The 22,679-nt window shown below is 38.4% G+C and overlaps 1 protein-coding gene across 1 annotated transcript in view; it reads right to left on the bottom strand.

The window, feature by feature from the left end:
* The window catches only part of camk1da (calcium/calmodulin-dependent protein kinase 1Da), an 84,864-nt gene that overhangs the window by 24,372 nt on the left and 37,813 nt on the right, over positions 1-22,679 (bottom strand). The window contains exons 2-3 of the mRNA XM_031735677.2: positions 13,629-13,760; positions 8,238-8,312 (exon numbers count right to left, since the gene is read on the bottom strand). Coding sequence (XP_031591537.1) covers positions 8,238-8,312; positions 13,629-13,760 — 207 coding nt within the window. The remainder of the gene's footprint in view (positions 1-8,237; positions 8,313-13,628; positions 13,761-22,679) is intronic.

The raw sequence follows: 22,679 nt of genomic DNA, 5'->3' as shown, positions 1-22,679 counted from the left end.
GAACGGAAAGCTATTCTGCTCTTTTCCAACTCCAGATTTTTATTCTTTAATCGAGCAGCTTTGCATGACTCACAGGTCAACTAATCCTTATTTATCTCACACCGGGACTTGGTGCAGCCCCTGAGTCTGAAACAAGTTATTTTAGTTCCCTTTCCCCTCCCTTTAATCCAACTTTCTTCTCAGTAGCTGCCCCTCAGTCGATGTGAACCTGAGATGACTATATTAAAGATATCCTCTGTCAGTGACATCTTACTTAGAGTAGAAAAAAACCTGAGGATTTAGCGTTGTCTGAAGCCTCAGCTTTCGACTCACAGGTATCACAGCCTTTGTACTATTTTTGGGGTTTTTAAATTCATAGTCCTATATTTGAGGCTTTTCTGTTTTTCAGGTTTGTGGTGTTTTGATTCTTAGTTTTGGGTAGTTTGAGGCTTAGACAATTCCCTTTGCAAGGTTTCTAAGGTCCCTGCATTTTCTTTATTCTAGTGATAAATGTTGCTCCCTCATTGTTCCCTGACTTTATGTTAGTTTTTTTTTTTTTTAAACTCAGGTCAGTGTTACTTTTGGTTACTGTTTCTGTTTTACATTAGAGGTTAGTTTTCTGTTGTTTGCTATGTTAGTTTTGCTTCCCGTCAGTACTCCAGATTCCCTAATTGCTCTCGGTTTCTGTTAATTATGTTCGTCTTCACCTCATTTCTCCTGTTTGTCACCCCCAATCAGTCATCAGTGTATTATTTATAGACATGTAGAGATGTACACTGAAAAAAGAACCAACTTAATTGAATTATTTCAATTGGTAACACCTAATTTAATTAAGTTCTTTGAAATGAAGTTAATACATTAGATAAATCAGTTGTGTTATCTAATGTATTAACTTCATTTCAAAGAACTTAATTAAATTAGGTGTTACCAATTGAAATAATTCAATTAAGTTGGTTCACCTATTTTCTTTTTACAGTGTATTATAGAGATGTGTGTCTGAGCATCCATCATTTTAACAAAATGATAACAATTTGGTTAAAATATAGAAAATTAAAAAAAGACTAACAGGCCCATTCTAACTTTTAGCCAACCAATGCCCATTTCCCCATAAACTGGACTATCCCTTAAACCTCTGTTAGCATTTTCTGCAAACTGTGCATCACCTATCTTGTAACAAGACCAAGAGCCATGTTCGAATGATGTTTCAGTCTCATCTGAACACATCCAAACTGTACAAATGAACTAAAGAAGTGAAATACAGCCAACAACCCAACTGTCAGTGGACAATCCACAACAAACAAAGGCTTAAAATTATGAATACTGACAAAAAAACGTTGTCTGCTTCTGTCGAGTCCTGCTGATTACAAGCTTCCCACAAGCTCAATAGAAGAAACTGAAAAAGCTGATACTATTCCAAAGGAATATAGAAAACTGTATTAAGAATCCCAGGTGCTACTTTGTTTGGATTTATTGAAAGCCAGTTCTTTTATTTATTTATTTTTTTTTACTGATATGCAATTCACAGCACAAACAGCATCAATATAAAGCCCACATTGCACTCGCTTGCATCGATTTTCATAGCAGCATGGGTTGATTGCCTCCCTGCGGTCAAGGTTACGTAAGACAAGCTATGATGAACAGGAATGAAGGAAATTCTGTCAGACTGCATTGATCTGCCAGACTGCAATTACATGAGAAATCTACAAAAATCCTTGTTTTTAAATGTGGTTTCTGATTACTGAATAAGAAAACCAGCACACTGCTGAATACAAATGAGGTTAATTAGTACTGTAATGATCAGTAGAAATGCAGCTATTGCCAAGCTTCACTTTGCAGAAGCACTGTTGAGTTGGTGCTCTGGGAAAACGCAGCTTTTCAGTTACCATTTACAAGAACAGTTGGACACAGCTGCACAGGGTTATGCAGAGATGAAGCTGCAGTTCTGTGTTTTGCTTGGAGAAGGACAGCATGCAATGCTGATGCTAGATCAAAAAGAATTCTGAGCTACTCTATCTTTTGATCCTTTCACATTGCCTTTTATATTATGACAAATTCATAATACATCTGGGCATCATAACTACAACTGACACACTGAAATAATTAGATCAGCACATGTACAAATAATCACTATGGGCACATTTTGTTTCTATCCAAACTATGGTTATCTCAGGCAATTTTGGCTCTTACAACCACCATGCCACTGTGAAAATGTTCAGTTCAACAGCTTTAGCAATAGTATAAAACATGTACACATTATTTGCAAATTAATATGTAAGTTACCCATATGCCCAATTTGTTATATATTCAAAGAGGGTTAATCATTTAACCGTGTTTGAAGCTGACCTGTGTTCAAGCAGATTGTACCTGGAAAAATAGTGAGCAGGAGGAAGACATAAAGAGAAGGAAAGCAATGAAATAAAAAAAAGCAGAGGGAAGATGGTGTGAAAGAGGAGAGGAAAAGGGATGGAGGGTTAGAGGGAGGTGTGAAGAAGGATGCGATATCAGAGACCGGTCTTTCTTGTTACTGTTCTTTTTCTCAAAGAAATAAAACAGCAGGTACAGCCAATGTCTTTTGGTTAATGAACTACTGAATTTCGAAACCTATGTTAGTCAAAGTAGAAACAATCTTGCCTTTGATTCTTAACCTTAACTTTAACCACAGTCACTGCTAGATCAAGTGAGAGCACTCAGCGATAATAACTTGCTTCTTTACCAAACAGCAGTCATCTCTGTTAACTGGCTTATTCATGACAACAGGAGATTTAATCCAAATGTTAAGATTGTAGGTTAACAGCTTAACACAGTTAAGACCTTTGACTGGAGTCTGGCCAACAGAAGGATTTTAAGTGACGTAAAAGCTTAAGGAAACTGTGTTTCTTAATTTGTCATCAGAATGGAGTGAGGAGAAAAAAAGCGCTGCCCAGACGTAGTTAATATGTGTTTGTTATGTCTGGAAAGTCATCCATTTATTTTGCCATCAACATATTAGCATCTTAGCTAGCTACCTAGGACCTAGAGATTAGGTACAACCTTGGAAAAGTAAGTAAGCAAATGTAGATAACAAATTTACAAATTTTACAGCAACGTTGATAGGAATCTTTGCTTAGTACACTACAAGTAAAGTTTCTGCTTCTACATTTTTAGCTCGTAGACTAGCTTAATTTAGCTAATTTGAAACACTTCATAATCTAATATTACTAAGTGAGTGCTGACTTTATGGCGATTTAATGCTTTAGCTGGCACAATTATTATTACTACTACTGGTAATATTAATCTAACTATAATGATTGCATGGAACTATTTAACAATCTATATGTGTGTGTGTGTGTACGTGTACATAACTTCTTTTTGGGTGGGCCAATCTGAGCTAAACTTTACATGAACATCGACACACACATTTGTATGTTTTTAAAAAATCATGTATTATAAATCCCAGTTCTTTTGATTTTTGTATTCATCACCCCCACCCACCTGCAAATTTGATGCTATGTGGTCCGTTTGCATTTGTTTCACATGTCATAACATACGTTGCCTATACTTAGCAGTACCCAAAATTTGTATCCACAATGGAATTTTGTTCCCCTTGCGACTAAATACAGAATGAAGAACTAGAAAAAGCAAAAACCACCTGTAGGGCAGCTTTTTGCTAGTAATGATAATATCAATATTGCATTTCAACGTCTCTAACATCTGTTTTTAGACATGTAATATTGCATTTCTTAAAACATTTTTTTAAATAAGATTGTAAAAAGCCATTAAGATTGAGATCTCTTTTTCAAGGAGAACAGACAGACAGATAAATGACTGAAGGATCTGCAAACCTAAAATTGTTTTAGTTTAAAAAAGGCTGGTAGTTTCATACTTTTTGGAGCTTATTCCATTTGTAAGCAGCTTAGTAAGTCGAGGCTATTTTAAAAAGGGCCAGCTCTTAAAATGAACCTGTATTAAAATTAGTCTGTTTAAGGGTAACAAGAGAAGTACAGGGTAATAAATAAATATCATACTAGCATTTATAATTGCATCCCAAGTTGCTATGACACAGTGAGTTGCATATGCAGTAAAGTATGTGGATGTGATGGTTAATAATGAGCATCTATAGCTGCTGTGTAGGATTATTCTCATACAAATGCTTTTGACCTGGATGGAAAATGCCAAGGTTGCATGTACAACTCTGCCTGCTGCTGAACATAAATACCATTAAATATCGTTGATGTCAGTTCAAACTTCCATTACTAGATCAGGTCTGACTTAACTATGTCACAGTAACCTCACCAAGTTCACCTAGCCCCATATTAAAGAGCTGGTAAAACTGCTGACAATTTATCAGTTGTCCACAGTAATAGGATCTATAGAATAGTGAGGCTTTGACAGAATTGAATGCAAATTCTTCTTAAATCTACATATTAAAGTTTCTTTCTTTTAAAACCAGGCTTATCGTCCAACCAAAATAACCTTATTCATGCTCAAATCTTTAAAATTTAATTGATCATCTAATAATTTTGTTGACCATGAGAAAGCTGATAGAGGTACATTTGCGTCTTCCAACAACTGTGATCAACCAACACGTTCTCACTCTCAAAGCATAACATTTTACACTAGGTGACAAATTGTCGGTATATTACGCTTCCGGGCACCCAACACGTCCCTATATTACGAGATCAGAAAAATGAGGAAACATGAGAACCATTTGGAATGAATCTATACATGTAAATTCGTTTTACTTAAATCGCTTTGAAAAAAACACTATCTAACGTCGTTAAAGTGCTGGTTAAGGCTGGGGATAAGGCTATGGTTAGGGTTAGAGATTAGGTTAGGGTTAGGGCTGGAATACATGGCTGGAACGTGTATTACCGTGGAAGCGTCATTCTACTGAATTTCATCTCTGTTGTGAACTTTACACAAAGTTTGTGGTAACAAAATCAAACTGATGAAGATCTCGTTTGAAAGATCCACACTCACAAGACAAAATAAAAATAGACTGCTCAAAGTAAAAACAGAGCCCTCACAGCTGGTAGTACAAAACACAGTGACAACGTGCGTATTAGATACGCTTACTCCAAAAGCATAAATATAAAAAATGGGATCACCAAGAATATCCTACAAATGGCAATGAGGGGGGTGTTACAGTGAAAAAAGCAGCCAAATTTTCATCTGAAAATGTTGAATTTTAGTAAAAACAGTGCTCTGTAGTTTGATGCTGTCGTTACAGACAAAGCGGATGTTTAAAGCCTTTGGGCGCGCATTTGAAATGCAGTAATTGTCCTTATCGGCTGCAAACATAAAGGTCATAAAATGAATTTTGAGAGAGGCTAAAAACTAATGAACAACAGCGATGTTAGTCTGATTCAAAATTTGAATGTACATGTGTTGAAGGTGCGGGTCTTGTTGAATTATTAAACACACTTTCTTTAATTTTTCGAGCCACAAAAACCAAAACTTTTAATTTTCTTCCGCTTGATTCTCGGCCTCGGGTAGCCCTACTCATCATTGCTGAGTCAGTTGTCTGTTTGTGCTACTTTTTTTCAAGGAGCAGTCAGATATTGGTAAGGGTGACTTTATGTGTTACTTACTTACTTAAGTGGAACTACTGTGGAAAGTTTTACCTTACATACATAGATCTGACAGTACAGGATCTGAGGTAACTGTTTACAAGATGTTATAATCTATCCAAAGGTTCTTTGCAATTTTACATTGATAAACATTATCCTTAACATATTTGGCCCACATAAAGTACTATGGCCATCACACTGTCATTTAGAATTGTTTAAATAACTCGTGTCTTAAGTCATCCCATCACACAGAAAATTTAAAAAACCCACATGGTTCACTTTTATATCACAAAATGTTAGAAATATAAGTCGTTCATAACAACCTGAAAGGTTGGGAGTTTAAAATGCAAACCACTGGAAGCAGCAGTAGAAGACTATAATGTCACAGAGCACACGGTGTCTATTATTGTGTAGACATGTATAAATAAGAGCTTAATAAAGATGCTTAATTTCTTAAGAAATAAACAGGTGGAGTGATCTTTATCAAAAGTAGAAGTTACATCTGTGGCTAAACCACTGTACCCAAAAACTTTAAAAATCTACTGTGTGTGTGAGGCTGTGTAAGTAAAGCTTGCCCTTCACACCCGCGTGTAACAAACCATTTGTTGGGGGTTGTGGATTTGACACCTCAGCATTGTGAAAGTGGGGAAACATGTTTGTGGCTGAGCATAAGAGTTCTGCTTACAACTTAGAATCTCAGTTCTAAATGAAATTCAAATGTTTTTTTTTTAAGTGTGGCTAATGTATTATTTGACTTCTAAGGCATACACACACACACACACACACACACACACAACAACAACAACAACAACACAGAGAAGAAGAAGAGGGGTAGTTTTACTACGCATCATAAAAACGCAATCGTTTCTTCCAACTGTATCTTTCTGTTCTGGCTTTAGAATCATTGGTTGTTTACTGATCTGTACTTTGGGAGTCATACCGTTGTGATGCTGGGGAGAAAAGGGTAGGGTTTGATAGACTAAACCATTACACACAAAACTTCAAAAACCTAGAGAGTGAGTAAGACTGCTAACTGTGTCGTTCAGCAATAAACTTATCTACAAATGTGTTAGTAAAGAAACTGCAAACTATAAAAGGAATCTGGATTTAAATAGAACATAGTAGTGATAGATTAAGTGCAGGAAACACTAGTATGAGGTGTCTATGGAACAAATCTCCTTCAGCGTTCAAATGACCAATGTGAGGACTACAGGCGTTTCTCTCAGTTGGTTGTGTTTAGGGAAAAAGCAGCTAAATACACTGAGACTGCGCCACATTGTTAGTGAGTTAACTCTGGATATCTGTAGGTTTTGTCAAACTTGGAGTGAACAAAAGCAGAAAAACAGGAAAAGATGCAGACAGTGAAAGTCTGGTTTATTTTATGAATACAATGAAACATTTTACAGTCCACAGAGCAAAGTAGCATACATGATAAATAGATACACATAAAACGGACAGTGAGAAGTAAAACTCATCGTCTTACCACATGTTATATTCTGTAAGCTTAAAATAAACCACAGAAATTAGAGTTTAGTGTTTTAAAGTCATCTATTAAAAACATGAGTCAACATTACTGAAGTGGGTGGGGGGGGGCAAAAAAAGTATAGGTATATTACTACTATTAGTTTTAACTTATGAGCTTATTCATAAGTTAAAGACCTCAAGATCGTTTCCTGTATTGCCGCGAGTTGGCACAGAAACACAACCACCCAAACACATGCGGTAGGGGAGCAGATAATCCACTGGCATCGGCCATAAACATAGCCACTGTTGTGTAAACCATGGCTCTGACTTCCACCTGAACTTGACTGATTTGTTTCCAGCCCGAATGCCAAACTTCCAGACCAACTCCTTATGTAAGCAGCTCTAACCTTGAAGAGGAGGTTAGTGGGACACCTGTGGGTGAACCCTTTCCTCTAGTGCTGACCATCAAAGCGGAGATGTACTTCAGATGGCTGATGTAATAGAAGCCTCATAGCGGTGTGGTGGGTTTTGAGTGCGTGTGTCTGTGTGTGCGTGCATGTGGGAGGACTGGTGGGCTTTGTGTGTTTTTTGTGTGTCTATGTGATGGGTGGGTGGACAGAAGAACGAGAGGTAAAGTGTAAGAAATTGAAAACACTCTGTAAATTAGCAACAATTTAAGTCAGAAGCAAATAAGAAATACGCACTCCGACATCTGAAACATTAAATTATTATTAATAAAAACCAAAAACAGAACAACAAAGAATTTGTATTCTTGTCCCTCGCTATAAGATAACCAAAATATCTGCCAGAATAAAATCTGACCCACTCGAGAAAGATTTAACATATAGACTATAACTAATATTTAAAATGTACTCATTTTTGGGCTAAAATTTCACAATAGGACAGCTTATGCCCTTCATAATTTGATATTACTTTTGTAGCACCAGCTTTGTCTTAAAGAAATAATATGTGTTCTTTATTTAATTTCTACCCTACTAATACAATATTAAATAACAAACCCCAACCCCGCCCCCACAAACACACCCACAAATATATTACACAACAGCTTTTACAGGCTGACGAGTTCCATTATGTGACAGAGCAGAGCTTGCAGTCACTAAATGAAATGGTCTTCCAGGGAGATGTGGGTGATTTGGGGGTCTCTGTTCCCATCAGTTACATTGTCGAACACAATGTCCTAAAGACAATGACGACAACAGAAGAAGAAAAAGAACATTGACTCACAGCTGCATAATCAAGTAGAGGTGGTCGGGGCTCTCGTAGATGTCTTCCAGTGCCACAATGTTCTCATGCTTGATCCTGCAAAACAAAGACAAAGCAATTGTTAAAGATTTGTTTTTAAAAAATCTGCTAATGTCTTACAACACACAAATGTCCATTAACAGATTTTTAATTCTAATGGTTGCAGCTGAACTGCAGAATTTTGTTTTCCCTATAAAGTTTCTGCCACAGTCCAGATTAATGCTCCAACTGTCTATTGTACACCTTAATATTCTGAGTTGTACATTGTTAACACTTTGTCTCAACCAACAAAAAAGTGTCACCTCACGATCCATTTCTTAGCTGCACTGAAGATACTGATTGAATTAAACAATGAGTTTTAATGAGCCTCCCACATGCCCATCTATACTATCGCAAAATAATAAAGTCATAAACAGACAGTTAAATGACAGAAAAGTTCCTGTTTTCTCAGTACTGATTATACAAATTTCAGTTTTTAGTCATGTTAAATACTTGTTGAAACTTCTTTTTCATATATTAAGATGATTTTGACATCCTTGCAAAAGACTATAATAAATAATATATATTGTGTATTTTGTAAAGAATATGAACATACACATGCTGGTAACCGTTAGTTACATCTTACTAGTACAGGGTTGGACCCACTTTTACCTTTTGTACTGCCATAATTCTATATATTACAATCCCAACAAAGGCCTGTAGTCATTCAACACGAAGTGTTTTCTTGTCTTCTTCTGAAATGTAGTTGGCTGTAAGTATTAAAAACTGGAATTACTTAATTTCTTTGCTTGCCCTGTCTCCCTCCCCTCATCCCCAACCGGCTACAGCAGATGGCTGCTCTTCCTTTAGCCTGGTTCTGCCTGAGGTTTTTTTCCTGTTAAAATGGAGTTTTTCCTTCCCACTGTTGCCAAGTGCCTTCTCACAGGAGGTTGTCAGATTGTTGGGGTTTTGTTTGTATTACTTTAAGGTCTTTATCTTACAAAATAAAGTGCCTTGAGGTGCCTTGAGTTGCGATTTGCCACTAACTAACTAACTAAGGTACAGAAAAAAATACAGCTGAAGGCAAAGGGGGTTTGGTTGGACCTTACTGAGGAGATTTACTGAAAAGGTATTAAACCAACAAGAATCACACTGAATTATAGGGGATTAAACAATTTATATTTAACTTTATACAGTGTGCATGTATGTTACAATCCTAACTAATCCCAGCAAGGCAGCTACCATGTTTTCTCTGCCTCGTCCATACTCGCAGGTGAAGACTGTGGTGTACACAACTCCAGAAAAATAAAAGCAATTGTACCTTGAATTTAGATCCTTTTGTAATGGCAAAAATCAAGAAAAAGTTATTTTACTCTGATGCCAGCACAAACTTTTCACAAAAATTGAACCAACAATCTATTTCCCACTTTCCCATCACAATTTCTGCTCATTTTCTTTGCTTCTCTGCTGATTTCTCCATGGTGGGGTGTTTCCCTTCTTCCATGTGTGTGTGCATGTTTGTGTGTGTGTGTGTTTGTCAGTGTGTAGCTGTCTGTTTGTTATCCTAATATGCCGTGCCTAGTGGAAACACGACTAATTTTGTGTGCGTGGTTGCAGGTTAATCATCTTTTGCACAGTAAACAGAGGTAATTCCCCCTAGCCTAACTCAGGCATATACACACAGAGGCACACACAGCAGGTGTGCAGGTAAACATCTAACACCTATTAAAGAGCATATGATCGCAGCGGCAGCAGGTATGAATCACAGAGCTGAGACGTGACTCATACTCATGCTCATACAAGTACTGGTTGAAAAGGGGTAATGTGTGTGTGAGCGTGTGTGTGTGTGTGTGTGTGTGCCCTGTCAAGGATAATGAACGGCTGACGGGAAAAGCCTGAGTGTAATGGCAGAGCAGATCCGGAGTGCATTCAGAAAAGCCCTCTTTTTCATTAAATGCCTGGTGTGGCAGTTAGTTGTTCTCATTCATGGATTTCTCCTGCATGTATCTCCTGTTACTGCTGCACACAGGCTGGGTAAATAACGGGATTGTGTCATTCAGACACAGCCCTCTTCGACATTAATATTTCCTCGCGCCTTGATGCCGACATCCCCGCAATGGTGATGTGAGAGCCACGTTTGCCACACGTGCAAAAGACTCAACAGTTGATTGTTAATTAATTAATTATTTTCTGGCATTGTCATGAACAGCAAGGTTCGCGTGCTTGTATGTTTGTGTTTGCTGCAGTGTGAGTTTCAAAGCAATGTGCCCTAACCCTAGCACATAGACACCAAGATCTCTCTTCTGCAAAAAGCACGAAGTGCATCAGAGGAATCTTATCAATTATAGGAATCTTACAGCAGATTACAAAGCAGAGTTAGTAAGATAGTTAGTGAGACAGGTGACCAGATTGCTCATTCAGATGTTAAAAGACACCTTCAGATGTGAGATCTGTACATATTTTAAAATATATCAATATATTTTTAAAAATGAGATTAAAACAAAATTAAGTAGATAATTGCATCTGTGGTTTTTGTCCAGATCAGCACGGGCTTGGAGAAGGCATTTGACCACATCCCTCGCGGGATCTTGTTGAGCAGGAGTATGGGGTACGTGGCTCATTGCTATGGGTTATGTGGTCCAGTGAGAGCTTGGTTCATATTGAAGGCTTTAAGTTGGATCCCCTCCCCTGTGGGTGGTGGACTCTGCTGGGGCACACAACTTTCAATGGACAGAATTTCTAGACATATCCAAACGTGGTCTCAGGATCTCATCTTTGCTGTTTGTAGATGATGTGATTCTGTTTGCTTCATCAGACATACAGCTTGTACTGTGGCTGCTCGCCAAAGTGTGTGAAGCAGAGAGAATGAGAATTGGCACCTTAAAGTCCGAGACCATAGTTCTCAGCTGGAAAAGGGTGGAGTGCCAACTCTATGGCAGCAATAAGCTGCTGTCACAAGACTTTTGGTATCTCAGTGTCTTTTTCATGAGTTAGGGGAGAGTGAAATGTGAGACTGACAAATGGATTGGTGTGTCGTCTGTGATGCACATCCACCACAACTGATTTGTGGTGAAGAGGGAGCCAATGCGAAGCTGTTAATTTACCAGTTGATCTACATTAAAAAGTCTGGTGGAACGTGACAACTTCACTTCTTGTTGAAAAGAGCTGTCTGATGGCAGGTAAAATGGTGCATGTGGTTTTCTCTGGAAAAAAAATCAGAGGAGGGATTCAAAGAAGCTGCTGTGAATGATATATTTTGCCTATAAGCTGACCCAGAACACAGAAGTGTTTCAGCATGCGCTGAGGTGCTTGCAAGAAAAGTTGTGCTACTGAAAATAAGTATTTGATGAAACAAGATGATGCTTTTGTTAGCGCTTGGGGTCAGATTTACAGTTCTTTCCACTGTCTGCTACCACCAAAGTCTCTGAAACTTGAGCTATGTAATTTCCTGTCTTCTGCCATAACGTGATCCAGCAGATTTCCCTCCAAAGCCAAACTGGTGTCTTTGCCCTGCTCAAGACTGCTTGAGACAGAATCTGCTCACTGATGCTCTCTAACATTCACTGAAATTACACTCATTTGTCTAAATGGATGTCTGCTCTCTCCCTCGTGGATCCAATTTGCATTTTCTCTAATGTTAACAGTGAAACTAAATTACCAAAGTTATTGCATTTAATGGCATAATACATCGGAATTGCTGCAGCACTTTGATTTTTCTGTGTAACTGTGGGATCACTTGTTTGTCTGTAGGGTGAAACAGACGAAGATTTCTCTTTTTTGATTATTTGAAATGATAACTTTGGTGTCTCTGTGATGTAGTGCTTAAAAACAATCACCTTTAATGTGTAAGATCTGTGATTTGAGACCAGGTGGTGAAACAAAGCCAGCCCAAGGCGGTCACAAACCAGCATGCTCTTAGTGTTGGTGTCAAGCCCAGAAAAACAAGGAGGGTTGCTTTAGGAAGGGGATCCGTTATAAAATCTGTATTAAATCAACATGTGGATCCATCTTCTGTAGCAACCCCTTAGGGAAATAAGTGTGCAGCTGAAAGAACCATGTCATTTGAAATGATTATTTTGACAGTTTGCAATGGGAAGCACAAATTTCTTTTTGTGCTTTTCCTCATTTTCTGACATATACTGCTGTAGTGAATACTCAGTATGGCCAAAGTTTTAAACACTGAGGTCAGTGCATGTATAACTAATTCCCATAAATGGTAAATGGATTGGTTTTTATATAGCGCTTTTATACTCCAATAGTAAATGGACTGTTTCTTATAAAGCACTTCTATACTCTAACAAGCTGCAATGAGTCTGAATAAGTCTTCAATTAACAGAGCTCAAAGGGCCACGGCTGCCAACTGGTTGTATTCTGGGTATATTCCTATAGAACAGGAAGGCTGCTGAGTGCAATGTAATAGTAAAATGAAAATTTCTGTCCATGCAGACACATCCACATATATGTTTTTCAACGATTTACTTTAATTAATTGCTGTAATATCAGAAACAGACTGGATGCAATTGGCAATTTGACCCCATTCAATTGCAGACTGACTTTGCCTTATGTCAACATCTATGGTGTCTTTTAGTGACGGGTTGGTAGAAATAACTTTATTTAATATATGTTACCGCAATACTAAGTATAATGTAAAATTCACAATAATATCATTTTGTGAGTGAAGTATTGTGATAATATTGTATCAGTGATTGCCAGCTCTAGATAATGGTTAATGGATAATGGGTCAGCACTCTGGATGGAGCCATGAAGAAAACGTCATTATCACGTCATTTTGTGTGTGTTTGTATAACTGGCATGGGGAAAAAAATTTAAAAATACTGAAACCTTATTTTGGGGCAAAGTCAACAACGATTTCAAGTGATTTTAAACCGATTTGGTGACTTCAAAATAACTGCTCAAGTATCTGGGCAGAGACATGTTTAATGTTCCTGCTGATTGCAGAGGCTTGCTACTTAAATGACTTTGCTGTCCATTCAGACCTTTAAACAAAAGTGCTTGTTTGGCTCTTTGTGTAACAGAGTAAAGTTGAATCTAACAGATACTTTAAACACCAACAAGAAACACCGTATAACAAACAGTGTTCTTAGCCTAACTCTTGACGTTAATGTTTTGCAGCTGCTACACAGACAGAAGTTACCTATGAAGCCCCTTGAGGCGATTTGTTGTGATTTGGCGCTATATAAATAAAATTGAACTGAATTGAACTGAATAGAAGTTTCAGTCCTGAATATTGTTTGTATTAGGGTAGGCAGGCTGTGGATCGTGACCTGTGGGGGGGGGGGGCTTGAAGGGGTATGATGCATCAGAGATGCACAGTTGCCCCGGTAACCAGGAATTAGTAGACTTATGTTTGTGTTCTCGTGTCACAGCACTCACTTCCTCAGCACGGCAATCTCATTCTCGATGCTGCTCTCCTTCCCCTTCAGAGCCTTCTTGGGGATGCATTTCACTGCAAACATACGGCTGGTCAGCTTCTCCTGGGCCAAGACCACCTCTGAAAATGCCCCTCTGTGAACACATACAAACTCACGTGAGTCAGACTTGTACATTTAAATATATATAAAAGACTGAAAAAAAGCTCTATTATTTCAGTGTCAGACAAAATGTATCTGAATATCTCTTATGAATCTCTTACAAAGACAAGCATGAAAAAACATAGATTATGTATTTGAGGACAAAGTTTGCATGTTTATTAAAAATATACTCCAGTTAGCACTTCCACTTGAAATCCATTTTGGAATCTTCTGTCTGCTTTATTTTATAGAATAATGAGCAAACTGGCACTGTCACCCGGCCCTGAAACTGTTTGTCCATCCAATAAAAACAGTACTTTACAAAAAAAGCAAAAAAGATTTAAAAATACGTGAATTCAGCTAGTTTTCCTTTAAGATTCCATGTGCAGCAGGTAAAGTCTGATATTAACAGGCGGAAAATTACAATGAGATTGGATCTGCCAAGTGTAACGTGAGAGCACTGGCATTTTATTTTTTTATTAGCTCAGAGTGACCGAAAAATTATTTCAAAGTTTTGTGTCTCATTTTATACACACATACGATCCTCAGTAATAGTCACGAAACTGGAATTAGCCAATTGGAGGATTCAATCCAGATCCATCTTCCAGTCCTTGAACGATGTGAGTGTGTGTGTGTGTGTGTAAGTGCGCATCTGTGCATGTGTGCGTGCGTCACAAAGACAAGCAGGGTGATGAATGAAGATGAGCCTATTGCGAGTTAATCTGCCTGAACCGGGTGTTGACTCCTGAGTTGATCTGCCCTCAACTTCACTGGCGCATTAGAGTAAACAAGGGGAGAGAAGAAATAAGGATGCATGTCTTTATTTCGTCTCTAACCTCCTCCTCTTACTGTCCAACATTCTGACTACCTGCAGCTGACACAAATCCGAACTTTATGAAATCTTCTAAAAGCGCAACTGTATTGAATTTAAGAGGATAAGCTCTCTTAAGGCACTTTATGATCCGTGCTATTTATCTGAACTTTTAATTCCACATCAGCAAGTGCAAGATCCCTAGTCACAACTTCTTTTACCCTTCCGAAATCGAGCCTTAGCAAAACTTTGCATCCAAGGCCCTAAATTTCTGTAACATTGGCTTGTTGGCGACGTTCCATCTAATGCTTTCATGCTGCCCAAACAAATCTTGTGCCAAGTAAGATGAAGCCTCGGAAACCCCGCAAGGCCCCTCAAAGCCCCTCCTTGATGAAAAAAAGGACCCTGTGTAGCCTTTCGCGCCCTTGACAAAGTATCAAAAGAAGCTGTTATTGAGTTATTTTGCTGCAGTTTACAACATGACTTCATTACTTATTCCTAACTAATACCTACTAATTAGCCCTGACATTGAGGAAGGAGCACTCATGACAAAGTAATGAAAGAGTAGATCGCAATGTGTATTTTTCTCAAACTTGGACAGGTAAGCAATCACAGTTTTACAGTTTACCTTGAAAAAATTCTTCAAGAAACCCTATCGAGTAATTTATCATATATCATTTGCCCTACCCAGGGAGTTGCAATCTGACTGCTCTCGTTCTGTTTGTAAATATGATAAAAGATGGGCAGTAACGCGTTACAAGTAATGCTTTACTGTTATCTGATTACTTTTTTCAAGTATGAGTAAAGTAAGACATTACTACTGCAAAAAAAGTAATTAGATTACTGTTACTTTCCCGTAAGCACGCTGTGTTACTAAACCGTGATTTTGTTTGTGAGAGTGTCTCATGATAATTACATACGAGTGTGCGACGTCCGTGGCAGCAACAGATGTGTGTTGATCAACAATGGTTAATATGGAGTGCGGGACAGAGTACGACCATGCAGCGATAAAAGCTTGGAAGTGCTGACATTACTTTGAATTTGATTCCTTAAAAAGTGACAAAAACATTAGCGTCCACTGTACACTCCGCGTGGGAAGGAAACTTCTTTCTACAGCGAAAAATTAAACTCCAAATCTGAGCAAGTGTCACGGCTGCAGCGGCAGACATGTGGAATTCAATAAAGGACCCAAGATGCAGACACTGCTGAAACATGAGGGGCCGGCAAGCTGTACAGAGAAAACACAGAAGGAACAGCAACAAGCAGGAGAAAACACAGGGCTTATATACACACAGGAGCAATCAGGGAATGAGAAACAGGAGGGAGACATAGCTGGGCTTAATTATACATAACGAGACAAGGGGAAGCAAAACTAGAGTATAAGCACGTAGGACTGGGACTATCAAAATAAAACAGGAAATGAGACAATTCACAAAGACGTGGACTTGATACTCAGAGACAGACAGAAAGAATATGACACATGGAACACAAGGAAGATGGTGAATTAAACTAGAAACCAGAGCAACAAATAACATCAAGAGAAGAAAACCATGAATAACCAATAATCAGGAAATGGAACTAAAACACAAAACACTGGGAAACACACAGGACCATGACAGCAAGTACCTAGCAAGCTGCCACGGGAATGTGAAATTCACAGAGAAACCCCCGGATCCCCCCACTGACATGACCGCTGAGACACAAGGCAAACCTCCACCCGCCCCAGTCCTGCTATTAAACAAGTGAATCAGGTGAATTAAACAGGTGCCACTGAATCTTTGATTATATTTATTTTTTTGTTGTGTTTTACTTGCAACTATTTGAAAGACTGAGTGTAAACACAAAACATGACTTTATTATCCACAGTATTATTCTTCGAATCTTTATTTTATATGCTTTCTTCCAGTCAGAGACTGTTGCATATAATTAAATTTTTGCTTGATGTGCATAAAGTTAAAAGATTAAAACTAATAAAACAAGTTTTTAAAATAGACTTTTTCAATTTTATATGATGGATTATGCATAAAAATAGAATTGGGCTGAAAGGTCTGTTGCTTTATTATGTATTCAGGTTGCGCATCATGTTTTTAAAAGGTAACTAAGTAATAAAGTAACTAATTACTTTTGAAAATACATAACGGGATTACTTTCTTGTAGAAGTAATTAGTAATTAGTAACTAATCACTTTTTTTCAAGTAACTTGACCAACAATGAACATGACAGCTTGAAAAGTTTTAAATGAATTCTGATAAAAGTTGGTAGGGGTGTAGAGTGGGCTCATGTTAACAATCCATTAAAATTTGGCTAATAACCACCAAGGTCCTCGAGGTACGTAATGATTTATAAGTCAAAAATTGAAAACTAATTTCTTAGAAACTCTGATTCTTCCACGTATAGTGTGTATTATCAATGTATAGAAAGTACCATATAAAGACTTAAAATATCATGTTACATTTGACCTCTGACCTTTCCATTGTTTACATTGATAACATATACACATATATGGGGATTCTAAACTAAATATGTAAACGGCTGCATTAATGAACAAAATATTTACACAAATTTTCTGATGTTAAAGGGCTTTTAAGTTTACATGGATCAAAACTCAGCACTTTCAAGACGCTTTTCACAATAAAAGCATTTTTTTTTCTTCATCTTTACAATGGCTAAAAAATTACTTTCACCTTGGGTTTGTTTTCATACTGTCAAACACCACATTAAACCGTTATTACAGTATCCCCATTTTTTAATCCATATGTATTTTGCTGAGTATTTCTGGGTTTTAAGCATCACTGAGAGTGCAAGAGGATGTTGTGAACGGGCTTCCTTCTGCATCAATATGTTTGTGGCAACATACAGAAATCCCTTGGGCTCCCTGAAGCGCATTCAACAAGCTGTCCATCAACCACAAACTTGAGTGCAGAGAAAAACGGTTTGTCACCATCTTTCCTGCAGTCGCTGGGGCTTGGTGTTTTTTCTCATGCCTCTCAGTGGGAATCATGTTTCTTCTCACTTGTGCTTCCTCCTCCTCTCCTCCATATCTCATCCTTTCTGTCTGTCATCTCATGCTTCGAACATATTTTACAGCGACAACTGATCATGCCTCTGGTTGCCCCAGTGATAAAAAATGATGATCTGTCTGGCTACCGATTCTCAGTTGACTATGTGAACAAAAGAGAGACCTGCTTGCACTGATAATGGCGATTGTGGGTTTCGGTGACGTCAAAGCCAGACAAAAACAAGCGGGCCGTGATGTTTGTATTGTTGCTTCATTCAGTCAGAAGTAGTTAGAGCCTTTCATCCACAACCCTCAAAGAGAGCTATACATGAATGAACATCCAGTGCAGCATAAAACCACAAAGAGACACGTATATATACACTGTTAAGGCCACTCTCACACACTGCCAGGCTTGTTTGAGTACGAGCCTTAACCTGCACTTAACATTCCTTTGTTATAATCCCATAATAATGGCTAATATCAAAAACATCATCACAGATAAACAACAGCGCATTAGCCGTATCAAAACTATAGGTTGTAATATCATACGGGCTTAACTTTCATTGTACAATCGTGAATTGAAGAACAGCTAAACAAGCCAGGTGCTCCCACTCTATGATAATTGTTGGCTTTAATTTTCTCTCACACTGATAATCTTTCTAATGCTACCAACCATTAAAGCTTGTGTATTCAACATTTTTATAGTAACAATGAATCAGAGGATTGTGTCATTAAGGGGACACTTATATGTCATGGAAACAGAGATCTACCACCCAAAACTGCTCTTTTCTCATTGTTTTAGTTTTGTAGTCTACAGTTCTATAACTCTATTTATTTCTTTATTACATTAAATACTGAAATGATGATGAAATAAAATTATTATAAAAAATAAACCTTCTCACAATCCGGCCCTATTTCTTGAGAATACAAACCATTTGATACGGTTGCTACAGTGGCAACAGTAAGGATCCCGTTTTATATAATAGTAAATCAGCCAGTATGGTTGTTTAGCTAGCTAACAACTCCTACTCTGTGATCCAAATCTGGTCATGTCTTGCTTGAAGAAACAAGACTCCTAAATTTAAGGTTTTAAAATGGTAGTTCATGAACAATGGGTAACACTATGGCCTTCTTTCATATACAGACTATGTCATTTTATTATCACTCCGAGGAGAATTTGTTCTCTAAATCAAACTTTTCTAGCTAAGCCAGAAAAGCCAAATCTTTATTCCTACTATGCCTCTCACTTTCTAGATCAACCAAACTGATAACCCATCAATACTTTCATGGCAACCAATAACCTACTACATGAACGTGAACAGTTGACTGATCACATTTTGTTTTTACAGGCAGAAACACATGTGCATGCTGTATTTGTTCTTGATGATTATTTTGCAAAATCAAAATTAAGCTGAACTGCACCGAAGTGAGGAGAAAGGTCAGAAGAGAGAGCTGAAAATGTGACTGGAGGCAGAATGGACCTCATCACTGTAGCTCCATGCAGTTCCACACACACCACTACCAACAACAGCAGGAAATCAGCATGGTCCACTTCACATTTCGTCAACCCTAAATTCATTCAAACACACACTAAAGGACCTGTGGGGTTCATTGACAGGAGGAAGGAGAACCTGTCTAACATGTGGCAGCTGAGCTCACACGATGGGCTGTGTTTGTACATCTGTTTATCCCAGGGCTTGACTAGCAGGTAGTCCCCAGTTTGCTGTTACCTGCGGCAACAATGATTGCATTTCCTCCTGCACGAACTTGTGTAATTGTGTCAGTCGAGCTCCCCTGCTTCCGTCAGTGCACTGAGCGGGAAATGTATTGGCAGCAATGGTGTGTGCATGTGTATGTTTCTCCACTAGATCACATATCCAACCCACACACACAGAGTGTATGATAGATGTGTGTGTGTGTGGGTGGGTGTGTGTGTGTGTGTGTGTGAAGGGGGGGGGCTGCTAGGACAAGCTGACAAGGTGAAAGAGTGTTTCATTTAAAATGGGAGACTGACAGGAGCCATCAGTTTTTGTCAATGTCAGGCTGAAAATACACTGATCTAAAGTTGTTCAGTCATCACATTCATCCATGGTTTGCTAAAAGCACCTAGTAAAACTGCTATAAACAGATTTCAGATTTCCACTGGTGTCTTTCTTTTTGGTGTTGGGGATGGGGGCCAAGCACTATTTCCAGGTCCCGCAGTGGGGTTGGAAAATTTCGATGGTTTCAGATGTCTGAAACAGCACTGGCAAACATTAGGTCGGGGTTTCAGTCTCTTTAAGGCTGTTCTCTCAGCTATTATGAAAACAATAATGCACAGAGAAAGAAAACTATTATTACAAGAGAAACCTGATCAGATTACAATGAACCTGCAACACCAGGTCAGGGTTTGAGTGAAACAGAGAATGTGCTGACAATGGTGATGCTCATCATTGTAGCTGCTTTGCAGGTATAATGTTCAGCATGTTCAGAAGAATGGTTGGCTCATTATAGCTTGTGAACCAATTGGATGTCCTAGATTGTGTTTCCAATGTTTTGTTGAGGAAATCCTTCCACGTCCATTGCAAAAGTTTGCTGTACTGGTGTGTTTATTGGTGTGCTGCCATATTGGTCACTTATAGACACAGAAAGTCAGTCTGGGAAGGTGAGCTGACCCAGCTCCACTGAAAATGTATGACATTTACACAGATAGGGAGGGGACAGTGAAACAAAGGGATGACATGATCAAAGCAAAGGCTAAGTTAACCAAATAAATTTCAGTTACCCTGTAGAGTCACTACAGGTCACAGAGGGACTGGCGGTTGTCTTTGCTAACTTCAGTCGTTTAACATTTCCCATGCTCTAACTAACTGTCTGCTCTTTACTCAGAGGGTATAAAAATGGGTGTAGCTACCGAGTTTGAAAAGCAAATCCAATATACAAATTCCTTGGACCTGCATTCTTTCTAATCACCAGTAGGGGGTGACTTTTGTGGCTCCAAAAAGATATAAAACGACCCCCAGCTGCCCCCACACTGATGAGTTTATGGTCTCAAGTTTCAAGACTTACTGAATACAACATGGTGTTCCTTTTGTAAATTGGTTAAAGTCGGGTATACCTTGCGATTTCTGGTGTGCGAATAGAAGTCAGTGTTTGTGGGCTTTAAGTCGGATCTCATCCTTACTAGTCTGGTCAAGTATCAAAAAGTCAAAGCTTCAAAAACCGGACTTTGCAACCCAATGGGTTTTTGTCAACCAACAGCCAGAAAAAACTACAATACCAAATCCAAAAGAGTTGGGATGTTTTTTTATTTACATTTCACAAACCATTTTAACTTCTTGGAATTGGGGTTATAAACTCCCCATTTGACAAAATAAATATAACTAATGATGGGATAAACACAGCTTTTTTTGTGGTTTATTTGGCATGATTCTCAACAAGGTAAGGTACAGCAGACTTGCAACAACTCTGTCAATCTAAGATGTCACTAATGATAATTAATGACAATGAATTCATTTGTGAAAACTGTCAACACATCCCTCGGAGATTAGGGGAAAACACAAACTTCTTCCCATCACAGTATCTCCTCTGCCTGCACTCATCTCAAGTCCTCATCGCTCCAAAGCTTCTCTTCTCTCATTATATCAATGCTGTATCTCTGGAATACAATCTCAGTTTTACAGATTTTATTCTTCTTCTATCTGAAGTCGAAATACTCCTGAATATGAGCAGTCCTGTTTGTCAAAATGGAAAGCACAGACTCAATAAAAATTTATCTAAGAAATTACAAGTGGAGCTGAATGAGAGGAAGTGTTACAACAAAAAGCAGCTGGGAAAGAAGCTGTAAGCTTTCATTCATATGGCACTCTCTTACTCTGTCTGTCTGTCTCTCTCTCTCTCTCACACACACACACACACACACACACACACAGAGCAGGATAATGTCAGCTCTGGAGGTCGGTGCTTGCCCGATCAATAATTAGCAGTTTAATCAAAGCAGAAGTGGTTGCCTCTGAATTGACTAATACACACACACACATAACAGAAGGCCTGATAATGACAGAGCATGGACAAGGACAATTATACGGCACGAAACTAACGTCATCACCGGGCAGAGCACATACACGCATTAAAACGCACGCACCATTATTTGCATGTGGTTTGAATACAAAGTAATCCGCTTGAATTATGTCTCATTGTCTTGGTGGCCATTCAAAAAAAAAAGAAAAAAAAAAAAGATTACCACATAGAGGAAACTCATGACATGCAAATGAGAAAAAGAAGCAATGGAAACCCAGAGTGGATAAAAAAGATTAGAGATAGGAGAAACTGGTCGATGAAATGTGGTTGGCACATAGGACGTGTGAACTGGTGGAGTTTTGGAAAGAAGCCATTTGGCTGTTCAAGGTAAATATTTCACCTGAAGTAAAATTCACTACTGGCCAGCCGGCAAAGTCGCTTTGGCTTACTGGGATTCCACCTCATGACTTTGTCACTGTCTATGCAGATTCAATGAACCAGGAGAAAGAGGATGGGGAAGGTGCAACAACAGGATGTGATCTCACTTTGGGTTTGACACAGTGACAGTTGGCTTTGTTTTGTCGTATTTCATTAATTTAGGCAGAAGTACTTCAATCCAAAGGAAGGGAAAGTTTGTATATCACTGTACTCAAAGGGACTGGCAGGTCAATAAATCTAGCAGGCATGGATACTTTGCCTATCCAGATGAATATAATGCCTTTTTGTGTCAGAACTGCATTGATAAGCAATAACGTATTGCTTGACTTTGAGCTTGAGCACAACTTGAGTGAAGACCCATTAGGTGTTCATTTTGTGTAGTAAATTCTGACTAATATTCTAGGTGGAGTAGTGTAATGACTCACCATAGGCTAAACTTATCGGCCCTTCAGCCCTAGGAGCAAAAAACCATGCAAGCCTTAATGCAAATGCAAGTCTTCAGCATAAAATTTATTTAACGGCAAATATATCTGCTGTGAAATGTTTTTGTCAGGTTTCCTGGGTCGTTGACCCAGCGTTTTCAGTTTTGTCATGTTCTGTTTATTTCCCACATTCAGTTTTCTCATTTCCTGTTTTCTGTCCCAGCATACCGCCTGCGTATTGTGTTC

Source organism: Oreochromis aureus, linkage group 17 (genome assembly GCF_013358895.1).
Source record: "Oreochromis aureus strain Israel breed Guangdong linkage group 17, ZZ_aureus, whole genome shotgun sequence".
Classification (NCBI taxonomy): domain Eukaryota; kingdom Metazoa; phylum Chordata; class Actinopteri; order Cichliformes; family Cichlidae; genus Oreochromis; species Oreochromis aureus.
Note: the sequence above shows the minus strand (reverse complement) of the source record. Positions and strands in the feature narration are given on the sequence as shown.